Source organism: Mirounga angustirostris, unplaced genomic scaffold (assembly GCF_029215605.1).
Source record: "Mirounga angustirostris isolate CCGP_5_RB_7025 unplaced genomic scaffold, mMirAng1.0.hap1 SCAF_5, whole genome shotgun sequence".
NCBI lineage: Eukaryota > Metazoa > Chordata > Mammalia > Carnivora > Phocidae > Mirounga > Mirounga angustirostris.
The window spans coordinates 151,545,972-151,559,578 of record NW_026991713.1 but is presented as its reverse complement, the minus strand read 5'-3'; the positions used below and the strand labels follow the sequence as shown (position 1 = coordinate 151,559,578).

General features: G+C 40.6%; 1 protein-coding gene across 3 annotated transcripts in view; it reads left to right on the top strand.

Annotated features, from left to right (window-relative positions):
* PDXDC1 (pyridoxal dependent decarboxylase domain containing 1) overlaps positions 1–13,607 on the top strand; it is a 50,375-nt gene that overhangs the window by 20,683 nt on the left and 16,085 nt on the right. For all 3 annotated transcript variants that reach the window (XR_010411855.1, XM_045875019.3, XM_054507521.2), the window contains exons 6-12: positions 289–478; positions 3,669–3,737; positions 5,200–5,278; positions 7,329–7,413; positions 8,310–8,358; positions 8,654–8,755; positions 9,623–9,748. Coding sequence is in view for 2 of the 3 variants with exons in the window: in XM_045875019.3 (XP_045730975.1) it covers positions 289–478; positions 3,669–3,737; positions 5,200–5,278; positions 7,329–7,413; positions 8,310–8,358; positions 8,654–8,755; positions 9,623–9,748 (700 nt within the window). In the remaining variant the exon portion in view is untranslated. The remainder of the gene's footprint in view (positions 1–288; positions 479–3,668; positions 3,738–5,199; positions 5,279–7,328; positions 7,414–8,309; positions 8,359–8,653; positions 8,756–9,622; positions 9,749–13,607) is intronic.

Sequence of the window (13,607 nt, the reverse complement as noted above, 5' to 3'; positions counted from 1 at the left end):
AAAGTTAGGCTGCCTAGCATTTTTGACAATTTTATTTACTTTGGATGTTTTAGGGCTGAAATGCTAAGACTGAGCCACCCAGGTACCCTTCCTCTGTTCTTTATAATCTCCAGCTGTAAGGTGTGGTCAGCCATCTAAGATGAGGGTGATCCCTATCTTCCTTTGACTGTTCTAGGTGACAATTTCTAGGTTAAGAAAATAATTAGTTCCAGGATTGTAAGATTAGGATTGTAAAATCAGAGTTAACCAAAGATAAGACCATACTGATATATGGCTGTCTCTTAACAGGTATGAAAATGGCTGCGCTTATTTCCACGAAGAAGAAAGAGAAGGACTTGCAAAGATTTGTAGGCTTGCTATTCATTCTCGTTATGAAGACTTTGTAGTGGATGGTTTCAATGTGTTATATAACAAAAAACCTGTCATATATCTTAGTGCTGCTGCTAGGCCTGGCCTGGGCCAGTACCTTTGTAATCAGGTAATGTGGTATACGGTGGATATTTTAAAGCAATTGTGTTTTGTTCTGTCCTGAAACTTCATAGTATGTAGACCCATTTCTTCAGCTGCAGTTTTTTTCAAATGAAAAGAAATATATGCTTGTTTTGTCATTATCAGAAAATATATAAAGGTATATTAATTTTCAGATATATATGTGTGTGTGAAAAATATATATATATATTAGCGCACGCACACGCAAGCGGGGGTAAAGGGAGAGGGAGAGAGGGAATCTTAAGTAGGCTCCATACTCAGCATGGAGCCTGACATGGGGCTCAGTCCCACAACCCTGAGATCATGACCTAAGCTGAAATCAAGAGTTGGACACTTAACTGACTGAGCCTCCCAGGCACCCTGTGTGTGTGTGTGTGTGTGTGTGTATTTATTTTTTTAGTTGCCCAAAGGCAGCCACAGTCAACGTTTTTTTTCCCCAGACTTTAATCAAAGAGTTTTTACATGGTTATGTCTGGCTTTTTTCACTTAGTGTTATAACAGGTACATACGCTGTATCAACAGTTCCTCCAAGTACAGTTTATTTTTAATATCTTCATAATATTCCTTCAAGTGACAGTATGGTATTTTACTACTGTTTCCCTTTTGGGCAATTAAAATGTTCACATTCTTTTATTTTCTCTGACCATTTTCAGGTAATGCTCTTTGCATAGGATTATTCTGGACATCTTTGTGTGTAAAGCTTTTTCTATATTTAGAAAATACTTTCTAGATTATATTATATAGATTTTCAGAATCTATCTAGAATTGGTAGATCAAAGAACATTACCATTTTTGAATTTCATGGTACATGTAGCCCAATTAGGGGGCTACAAAAAAATGTTCAGCCTCTTGGCCAACATTGTTTTAAAACCCATAGGATTGGAGGGTTTGTCTTTTGTAAGATGGAGGAATCCTGGGGTGATACATGGGGGAAACTCTGGGACCTAAGTTGATTATGAGCTGTGGTCACTGGTGGCAAGAAGGTTTGTCCTCTTTTTTTGTTGTTGTTTTTTTTTTAAGATTTTACTTATTTATGAGAGAGAGCAGGGGGAGGAGCAGAGGGAGAGGAACAACTGACTCCATGCTGAGCGCGGAGCCCAACACGGGGCTCGATCTCACAACCCTGAGATCATGACCCGAGCTGAAACCAAGAGTCAGATACTTAATTGACTGAGCCACCAGGCACCCCTTATATCCTCTTTTTGAGTGTGTATAGAATGAGCAGATTTATAATATCCTTACAGGAACCTGGAACAAATTACTTCCTGAGTATCTATTACAGGCCAGGTTCTTATGGACCCAAAGTTGTCTTGGACAGCAATCCAATCTTCAAACTCCGTATGGGGGTGGGGGTGTACCTGGCTGGCTCAGTCACAAGAGCATGCAACTCTTGATGAATTCAAGCCCCACACTGAGTGTAGAACTTACTTAAAAAAAAAAAAAGCTATAGAAAGGTATTTTGTTAAGTGAGAAAGGCAGATGGCAAAATAGTATATATAAGATGGTCATATTCATGTTTTTGAAAGTGTTTATGTGTGAGGCGCCTGGTTGGCTCAGTCAGTGGAGCATGCGACTCTTGATCTCGGGGTCGTGAGTTCAAGCCCCACGTTGGGCACAGAACTTGCCTTAAAAAAAAATAAAGTGTATATGTATATGTTTTTCATACCCAAAAAATATTTATATAAATACTTAGAAAATATTTAGAAGGTTTTATACTATCTCTTAACAGTAGTGGCTTGATGGCTTATGGGGTGGGAGGGCATTTTCACTTAATTTTTTTATTTTTATTTTTTTGAAGATTTTATTTATTTATTTGACAGAGACATGGCGGGAGAGGGAACACAAGCAGGGAGAGTGGGAGAGGGAGAAGCAGGCTTCCCGCCGAGCAGGTAGCCCAACGTGGGGCTCGATCCTAGGACCCTGGGATCATGACCTGAGCCGAAGGCAGATGCTTAACGACTGAGCCACCCACGTGCCCCGGCATTTTCACTTTAAACTTCTTTATTTTTTATTGTGTGTTTTACTTGGGCTTCAGTTTCATAATTTAAAAAGAAAGGGAAGAAAGTGTGCTCATTAAATTTTTGGTCTTGAAATGGTGCTACCAGGTCTTAGTTACCCAGAACACTATGCTGCAACTGTTTAAAAATTTCTAAAACTATAAACTCCTCGGGGCACCTGGGTGGCTCAGTTGGTTAAGCGACTGCCTTCGGCTCAGGTCATGATCCTGGAGTCCCGGGATCAAGTCCCGCATCGGGCTCCCTGCTCGGCAGGGAGCCTGCTTCTCCCTCTGACCCTCCCCCCTCTCATGTGCTCTCTGTCTCTCTCATTCTCTCTGTCTCAAATAAATAAATAAAATCTTTAAAAAACAAACAAACTATAAACTCCTCAAGGATTTGGAAGCTAAAAATAAAGAATATAAAATTTATTTGATAATTACTATCTCCATTCATAACACTGACTTCGTTTCTTTTAAGAAATGTACATCTGCTAATCCATATTTATTGCTTCTTAGGGAGTGGGTGGATCCATAAATGAGATCCTGTTCTTTGAATGCCTTTTGCTGGTGTTATTTATTACTAATGCTTGGAGGAAGGATCCTAAATTATCTCCCAAAATGCTTAGAGCTTGGTTATTTCTTGGTTTGGAAAAGTGTTGTTTATTTTTTGGTATATTCTAGAATATAACAAAGATACTCATTTAGAACATGAGTTGATAGTTACTCATTTCGTTGACACAGAGAATATTACATTGTCTGTATCTTCTTATAAGAATCTCAGCGCCTGGGTAGCTCAGTCCGTTAAGCATCTGCCTTTGGCTCAGGTCATGATCCCGGGGTCCTGGGATTGAGCCCTGCATCAGGCTCCTTGCTCAGCCAGGAGCCTGCTTCTCTCTCTCCCTCTGCCCCTCCCCTGCTTGTGCTGTCTCGCGAGTGTGCACTCTCCCAAGTAAATAAATAAAATCTTTAAAAAAAAGAATCTCTGCTCCTGGAAGTACACCCTTTTTTTAAACTTGACTTTCTAGATGTCCTTCAACATCTGTTTATAATATTAAGAGTTCCTAAGGAGAGAGATTGTTTAAAAAAGAGTAATTGTGACTTTTCTTAGAGCCACATTCTTTAGGGGGCATAAATGAATGGTGACAAAGCTCTTTCTTACGAAATTGTATGTTTCTTCTTGCAGCTCGGGTTGCCCTTCCCCTGCTTGTGTCGTGTGCCATGTAACACTATGTTTGGATCCCAGCATCAGATGGTGAGTTCTCTTTTTGGTTTGTAAAATAGTACGGAATTGTGTTTTGAAACCGTGTCTTCCTTTCAACTGAATTCTGTTTGCTGGCCTCCAGATAATTATTAGCTTGTTCATTTATCGCTTATATCTTCCTATTGTATAATATGTGCTTACGGGTTTGACCATCCATGGAGGCTGGCTGGCATATAGGTCAGAAACACCTGCCTCTTAAGGAATCTTGTCATTACTATATCACCTGCTTTAAGTAGAAACATGGGAGTCCAGTTAAGCACCAGAAATTTCTTCTAAAGCTCGTCCTTTGAAAGGTTATCATTGTCTGGCTTTGTGAATGGCAGATTTTAAAAATGTGGGATTGGAATTGGATTCTGCTTTTTTCCCTTAATTTTTAAAAATTTTTTAATTTGGGCGCCTGGGTGGCTCAGTCGTTAAGCGTCTGCCTTCAGCTCAGGTCATGATCCCAGGGTCCTGGGATCGAGTCCCATATCGGGCTCCTTGCTCCGCGGGAAGCCTGCTTCTCCCTCTCCCACTCCCCCTGCTTGTGTTCCCTCTCAGGCTGTGTCTCTCTCTCTCAATTAAATTCTTTAAAAAAAAAAAATTTTTTTTTTAATTTAAATTCAATTAACATAGTGTATTATTAGTTTCAGTGGTAGAGTTCAGTGATTCCTCAGTCTTATATAACATCCAGGGCTCATTACATCACGTGCCCTCCTTAATGCCCATCACCCAGTTACCCCATTCCCCACCCACCTCCCCTCCAGCAACCTTCAGTTTGTTTCCTATGATTAAGAGTCTCTTATGGTTTGTCTCCCTCTCTGATTTCATCTTGTTTTATTTTTCCCTCCCTCCCCCTATTCTGCTTATTTTTAGACATTCAAGTGTTAAACCTTCCCATACTGAAGCCAGAAACAAAAGGGATAGGTTTTAGGGTTCCGTGTTTCTTTTTCCAAGGTAGTTTGATCTTCTGGTTTGGATACATCAATGAGTAATATTAGAGATAAATTTTTGGCTATTTTGGGGGGGGGTGGATTGAGAGAATATTTTTTTAAACATAAGTATTTAAAACTAGAGAAATATTTGTCCGTATATATGCAGTTTTTAACTTTGATCTCATTTAACTGATTTTTGTAGTTAGTCTTCAAGGGAAACTATTTGATTTTTATCTCTGTGATAAGAGAAAATAGAAAAGTGGTCAAGAATTGAGGGGCACCTGGATGGCTCAACTGGTTAAGCATCCGACTTTTGATCTCAGCTCAGGTCTTGATCTCAGGGTCATGAGTTCAAGCCCCGTGTTGGGCTCCACACTGTGTGTGGAACCTACTTTAAAAAAGAAAAAAGAAAAAAGAACATTTACTGATTTGCATGATTAATTTTGAGAGTCATCTGCTTCTTTTGAAAGTTCTGATTTTTTATTGTATAGCTTTTATGCTAGTTGCTTCATGCTTTTGTGGTTTGCCTTTTCATCTAGGATGTTGCCTTCCTGGAGAAGCTGATTAAAGATGATATAGAACGCGGAAAACTGCCCCTTTTGCTTGTAGCAAATGCTGGTAGGTGTTATGAACTGAATCTCGCATTTTAGACATATGAGAGAAAGACTAGGTACTTAGCCTAAAAAAAAAGTCTAAAATGTTTGTGCACCACATGTTTAAGGTGGTTTATGTCAGCATCGTGGTGAGAATTACAATACTACACTTAGCTCCTTAGATTCCCTTTAATTGTTGGTTTGTTTGGGGAGTTATTTTGTTGATGTGTGTCCTTTCTCATTTAGGTTGTAAGTGCTTCTCTCTTTTGTGTGCCTCCTTTCTAAATTGAATTTTAAAATGTCATACTTAAATGTGCACCTTGAGCATGGCAGTTCAACAACCACTTTCTGCTGTGCTTCCCTCATCGTATTCAGCATTGTACTTGGAGCTCCAGACAGTGCATAAGGCAAGAAAAATAATGACATGACACACATACTAGAAAGAATTAACTGTCTTTACTTGCAGATGGCCTGATTATCTAGATAGAAAGTCCTAAGGAAACTACAGAAAAGCCATTAGAACAATAAGCAAATTGATCAAGGGTTGCAGGATTTCTGTATACCAGCAATGAACCATTGAAATTGAATTAAAAATGCCATTCATAATAGCATCAAAAAAATGAAAACTTTATGGATAAATTTAACAAAATATATGCAAGATTTGTACACTGAAAACTACAAATATTGCTGAGAGAAATTCAAGAAAACCCAAATGAATGATATAGGATATGTACCTGTGGAAAGACTCAATATTATGAAGTCTGATTTCCCCAAATTAATCTGTAGATTGTACAGATCAGCCCCTATCAAAATTTCAGCAGGCTACAATTTCTTAACAGAAGCTGATAAGCTGATTTTAAAATTTATATGGAAATACAGAGGATGTGACGGATAGCCAAAATAATTATGAAAAAGAACAAAATTCAAAGACTTAGGCTATCTGGCTTTTAGACTTAATATAAAGTTGTCCCACAGGACACTGTGGGATTAATTGAAGACAGTAGAGTTTAGAAATAGACTCACATGTATAGGGTCACTTGACTTGTTACAAAGATGCCAAGGTATTTCAAGGGAAGAAAAGTGGGTCTTTTCCACCAGTGGTCTTGGAACTGGCGGATATCCACATGGGAAAAAAAAATTGAACCTTAACCCTTACCTCACTCTATATACAAAAATCTGTTATGAATGATTTATTGACCTAAACCCTGCAAAGGAACCACTTGCATTGGTTGTGTTTGTTGGCAGTTGGTGAGGGTATGCAACCTTATCAGGTGGGATTCTGTTAACTGGAAGTTTAGGATGGTCGGGAGAATACACGAGTTCCGTTTTACTCATGCTCTGTGAAGAGGGAGCCGCCTACCCAACCTGTAGTGTAAACAGATTCATCAAGGGGACAGGTTAAAGCATTCAGTATATTTAAACTGACTTTAGCATATTAAAACAAAGAACCTCTCGTATTGGGTTAAAAAAAACCCTGCAAATTTAGCTATGTACACTTATAATAGACATACCTAAATAAAAACCCAGAAAATGACAAAAAGCAAGTGTGGAAAAGGGTATCTTGGGCACATAGTGACAGAACGAAAGTACTGTAGCCATGTTAGTGTGAGATAAGTAGACTCCACACTAATTATATAAATTCATATAATCCACTAAGACATAGTAGTTAAGGATGCTGATGAACGTAACTGAAAAATATAAAGGAAAACCTGAGGAAAAATTGATAAAATACAAGTATAAGTTGACAAACCCACCATCTTAGTGAGAGACTTGAATATATTTCTCCTGAAAGAACATCAAGTATATAGGAAAAAAAGCATATAGATGTTTTAAGTAACAGTATTAACAAGCTTGCTTGTTACATACGTACATAAAATGGAGAACATGCACACTTAAGAATTTGAATTACCAACTTGTAAAAGTTGATTTTAAGCCAGTTCACATAGAAAATCTCAGTAAAACAGGTAGAATGTTACTTCCTTCTTAGAGATAACGTATTTAAAAACTTTTATCATGCTGTAAAGACTCAAAGTATTTGTTGCTTTTAGTATCCTTTTTTGTGTGTTTTATCCTAGGAACTGCAGCAGTAGGGCACACAGATAAGATTGGACGTTTGAAAGAACTCTGTGAGCAGTATGGCATATGGCTTCACGTGGAGGGGTGAGTGGAGGGCGAGGTTGGCTCCGTGCTGGGCCTGCACGCAGTGCTCATCAAGAGTGGGCATCCAGGCTCTTACTTTGTTGTAACTTTTGTCTCTAAGGGCTCATTGGGTTCTATGGTAAAGGTAACAAAATAGCCCAAAGTGGCATGAGCGAGAAGAGATTTTACTGGCTCACGTAACTAAAAAGATGTGTTAGGATTATTTTAGGCACAGCATCAGCCAGGGCTCAACATCTTCCTCTCCCCACCCTCTCCCCCAGTCACTTGGCCTAATTTCCTCTATTGTGCCTCCATCTATAGATAGACTTTCCTATTTTGGTGCAAAGTAGTTGCAGTGGCTCCAGCTTGCTTTCCAGGTTTGTGTTCTGAGGGTCACAAGTCCCAACAAAAGCCTCCTACTGAGCCCATCACCATGGCCAGGGAAATGTAACACTTCCGTAGTTTCGGTGATTTGCCCACCTCTGGAGCAGGTGTCTCCTCCACCCAAAGCTGTGGTCTGATGGACGAGATTGGGGTGGTTTCCCAGAAGGGCTTAGGGGAGGATACGGGGCAGCTCCAGGAATCCATCACCAGCACGCCATAGGAGCTGGGTTATTTTGTCCCTCTGGGAAAGAGTTGATGACTAGAAAATCTTTTATATGAAAGATATAAAACAAGACACCCATTACATTACAACAGTAGGTGACATCCCCTGAAACACATTTGATTAAAGCACATTTTCAGGGTTTTGCTGAAATTGGTATATGCCGCATTTTCTGTTAATATAAGCACTTATAACCCGGCTGAGAGACATTTAAATGTCGGCTTAAAACAACACAGCCTTTTTTTTTTTTTTTTTTTTTTAAGTATAAACTTAGTGAATAAGCAGCAATAAATAATTTGTGTTTTTTTCCCAGTGTGAATCTGGCAACCTTGGCTCTAGGTTATGTCTCCTCATCAGTTCTGGTATGTGATTGATTTACTAAATACTGTGTTTTTAAGAAGGAATTTAAAATCACTTAATCCCCGAGGCGCCTGGGTGGCTCCGTTGGTTAAGCATCCAACTCTTGATTTTGGCTCCAGTCTTGATCTCAGGGTCGTGGGTTCAAGCCTCATGTTGGGCTCTGTGCTGGGCATGAGCCTACTTTAAAAAAAACAAAAACAATCCCTGATGGCTTTTCATGTTTTTATGGATGGAGGAGGGTGTTGGGTTTAGTGTATTCTGATGGTCTGTAACAAAAAGTTGTTTTCTCTCTGGTAGGCTGCAACCAAATGTGACAGCATGACACTGACTCCGGGTCCATGGCTGGGTTTGCCGGCTGTCCCTGCAGTCACCCTTTATAAACACGACGATCCTGCCTTGGTAAGCTCACTCTCACTGGGAGGGACTGGGGAGTGGGTAATAATCATTAGCAAGTCTGGGAGCAAAATAGGGAAAAAGTAGAAAGTTTCCTTAATGCCACTTCTGTGACTTTTTTTATCAAAAAAATGTTTCTGACGTAAGTGAAACAGTACTGTGTACGTTTTTTCTATTTATTCTCCTCATAGGCCCCCATGTGTATGAGGAACTTCTTATGACATTATGACTGCGTAGTATTCTGTTACTTAAATACTGCAATGTAATCCTTCTCTGTTTGTCAACTTTTAGGATGTTTTCAAAATTTTGTTACTAAAATAATGAGCATCTCTCTATATTTCAAATTATGTCCTTAGAATATGTCCCCAGAAGTGACATTACTATTAAAAGTAGTTAAAGCTCTTGATCCCCATTGTCTGGAAGGTTGTAACATATTTTTTCTAAGAAGTGGTTCTTAAGAGTGGATCAGTTAGTGATAGGCCTATGCAAAATAAGCTTTAAGTGATTCTTACTAAAACAGTTAATGTATTGCTCAGTCGATAATGGCCAGGTGTTTGAGGATACTCAGAACAGCCTTGGAAGGGGCTTCCTCTTGAGTGCCTGAGAGTTCTGGCTCTGGGACACAACCCATCTGGATTCTCATCCTGGCTTTGCCACACCTGAGCCGTGAGCCCTTGAAAGCAAGTTTTCTGACCTAGGTTGTCTAGAATACTCTTGCCTTATGGGGCCGTTAGATGGTCAGATGAATAAGGCAAGCCAAGTGCCTGGCATAGCATCTGAACCATACTAAGTGCAGAGGAAAATGGTAACTAGATAATTCTGCTGTGTGTCTTCACTGGCTTTGATCGCTAAAACCATATTGGCTTTTTTTAGACTTTAGTTGCCGGTCTTACATCAAACAAGCCAGCAGACAAACTCCGTGCCCTGCCACTGTGGTTGTCTTTACAGTACTTGGGCCTCGATGGGATTGTGGAGAGGATTAAGCATGCCTGCCAACTGGTGAGTAGAAACCTCAAGTTTAAATGAGCCACCAGGGGCGCCTGGGTGGCTCAGTCGTTAAGCGTCTGCCTTCAGCTCAGGTCATGATCCCAGGGTCCTGGGATCGAGCCCCGCATTGGGCTCCTTGCTCAGCTGGGAGTCTGCTTCTCCCTATCCCAGTCCCCCTGCTTGTGTTCCCTCTCAGGCTGTGTCTCTCTCTGTCAAATACATAATCTTTACAAAAATAAAAATAGTAAATAAATGAGCCACCAGTAGTCTGTGGCAAAAGCAGCGACGGAAAACTGCCTCATTGCCTCACCCACCATCCATGACCTTCTTGTCTGGATTTGGCTTCTCATAAGCAAGCAGATTGCATGCGTACATTTCCTGTGTGGAGTTCTGGGAGGGACTGCTGGGGTGTCCCAACAATTGTGGCCACATGAAATGAGATTAGATGAATGCCCATGTCAGCATAGGATGAGAAAAGAAGTCACAAGATGAGAGCCAAGGAGTGAAAGAAGCAAAAGGGGGCGGGAGGTAAATGTGGCCCCTGACTGGCTGTCTCTTGAGGGGGAAGGAAATATGGCCACTGGGGGTTGATGATGGATGGGCTGCGTATTTTTAATACCAGCTGGCTTGGGCTCCCAAATGGCAAGGCTCTAGGGACAGTTCTATAATTCTCCTTCTGTATGAGGCGTTCTTGTGAAAATGTGTCATTATGCTCTAGTTTAGAAAGCAAAGAAAGTCATGTTTATGCGGTTTGAGCTGAGTCTGAAAGCTTGCCGACTCCTCTCTAAGTCTGTTGGCTTACGTGGTAGACGGGGGTGATGTAATAAGAGATTGTTAGGAGGACTGAATGAGCGCATACGTGTGAGGCTCTCACAGTAGTGCTTGATCACATGCAGATGGATTTAAAAATAAATCTTTGTTTTAAATGTGTTCTGTGGAATCAGTACTTCCTCACGTGTCATTTTTATGTTTAGGGGAAATTCGTATCTTTGTGTCACCGTAGCAGCTGTCTTTGGGTTTGTAATGTCAGGATCATTCATCCTGAGACTCCTTTCTCATGCAGCACAAATGCTGTAAATGAAGTAGTTTGATTTTTACATGAGATAATTTCAAGATTTGTGTTCATTAGGTTTACAAAAGCACATCTTTAAAAAAATTTTGTCACTGGACTGTCAGCTCACGTCTTGAGGTTTGGTTGTTCAGAAGGGGAGGCCTTTATTGCCATGGTAACTTAGTCACTTTGGGGAAGGTCTGGGCATCAGGGGAGGGCTCTGCAATTCCCTTTGGCTTACAGAGCACAGGAAAATAATGAGACATTAACTACCAAACTCTGGAGGTCACTGCAGCTCTGTCTTCCTGCAAGCAAACACTGTAGCTGGTCACAGGACTGCTGACCACATCTGATGGCCTGTCGCTGACTCCACGCTGCTCCCAGCATGTGGGAAACTGCCGGGGAATGTAGCACGTGTGGTCATCTGTACGTTCATGCCTCCTAGTCCATCTGTGGGGGCAGAAATCTGTATCCTCCTCCTCTGCTTCCTCCCATCATCCTCATCATCATTGTTCTCATCTTCCTGGGAAGCAGTGAGCATTTACTCAGTGCAAAGCACTATGCCGCGCACTGTGCATGCACGGTTTCATTTGCACTTCCTAGGATATGAAGTCCACTGGTAGCAGCATACTAAGAAGTAGTTTTCATGAGGGGTTTTCCAGTGTCTGACACTCAGTAAATAACTGCAGAATGAATGAACCCCAACCCCATAACGTAGATGCTCTTTTATCCCCACATCAATAATGAGAGACCTCGGATTGAGATAACAATAGAACGATGAGGGGCACCTGGGTGGCCCAGTCATTAAGTGTCTGCCTTCGGCTCAGGTCATGATCCCAGGGTCCTGGGATCGAGCCCCGCATCGGGCTCCTGCTCAGCAGGAAGCCTGCTTCTCCCTCTCCCACTCCCCCTGCTTATGTTCCCTCTTTTGCTGTGTCTCTGTCAAATAAATAAAATCTTTAAAAACAACAACAACGACTATAGAACGATGAGGCAGTAGGTAGGTCATCACACAGACGTAATGCACACGGTGTTCTGGAGACTGTTTCTAGGCACCTGACACAACAACCCTGTCAGATAGCTACTCTCCTCATTTTATCATCGAGGGACCTGAAGCGCAGAGAGGCTGAATAAGGTGTCCAAGGTCATAGCTAGTAAGTGGCAGATGAACTTAATCCTTGTCCCACAGGTGAGATTTTGAACTCAGATGTGCTTATTCCAGACCCTGTGCTCTGAACAGCTCCTCATTTATCTTTGCTCTTCCTTCCCCAGTATCAGGTTCTGTGTCTTGAGCACATTTGCACTCAGTAGTTCTGTGGGGTTTTTTGAGCTATAATTGGCATATAACATTATATCCGTTTGGGGTGTACAACATGATGAGTCAATATTTGTGTATATTGGGAAATAATCACCACAGTTACAAGTCCAGTTAACACATGTCACCATACACTGTTACAGAATTATTTTCTCTTCTGATGAGGACTTTTAAGATTTACTCTTAGCAATTTTCAGATATGCAATATAGTGTTATGAACTATAGTCACCACGCTGAACATGACATCCCTGTGACTGACTTATTTTACAACTGGAAATTTGTATCTTTAAGCCACCTTTACCTATTTGCCCCACTTCCCACCCCCTGCCTCTGGCAGCCACCAGTCTGTTCTCTGGATTTATGAGCCTGTGGGGTTTTTTGTTTTGTTTTAGATTCCACATATAAGTGATATCATACACTATTTGTCTTTCTCTTTCTGAATTATTTCACTTAGCATAATGTTCTGAAGGTCCATTCATGTTGTCACAAATGGCAAGATTTCATTCTTTTTTATGGTGAATAATGCTTCCTTGTGTATGTATATTACATACGACATTTTCTTTATTCATCCATCCATTGATGGACACTCAGGTTGTTTCTACATCTTGGCTATTGTAAATAATGCTGTAGTGAACATGGGGGAGGGGGTGCAGATATCTTTTCAAATTGGTGTTTTTGCTTTGTTTGGATAAATACCCAGAAGTGGAATTGCTAAATCATAAGGTGGTTCTATTTTTAAATTTTTGAGGAACCTCCATACTCTTTCCATAGGGGCTATGCCAGTTTGCTTTCCTGCCAATAGTGCTCCGGGGTTCCCTTTTCTCCACATTCTTGCCCATGTTTGTTATTTCTTTTCTCTTTGATACTAGCCATTCTGACAGGTGTGAGGTGATATCTCATTGTGGTTTTGATTTGCATTTCCCTGATGATGAGTGATACCGAGCATCTCTTCATGTGTCTCTTGGCCATTTGGATGTCTTCTTTGGGAAAAAAATCTCTATTCAGATCTTCTCATTGTTTAATCAGATTTTGGTTTTTTGCTCTTGAGTTGTAGGAGTTGTATATATTTTGGACATTAACTCCTTGTCAGGTAAATTGTTTGCAGATAACTCCTCCCATTCAGTAGGCTGACTTTTCATTTTGATGGTGGTTTCCTTTGCTGTGCGGAAGCTTTTTAGTTTGGTATAGTAGTTTGTTTTTGCATTTGTGGCCATGTACTGAGTAGGTTTTGAAAGAATGAATGACTTATGTTGCTAATATGACAAATTCATATATGTCTTATTAGAAAAAGCCTTTCTGGAAGCACTGCATGTAACTTGCAACCGAAAGATTGGGGAATGTTTGCAGTCGTTGAAAAGCAAGAATTGGCAGCCTACCTCAGGAGCCACCAAGTGACAGATGGCTTTATCTGCCTGAGATCCTTGTTTGCAGGCCTGCAAAGACCCTCCTAAAAACCATTTCTTAATATGTTATGTTGATCTAGGGAAATTATAATAAGTAATTAT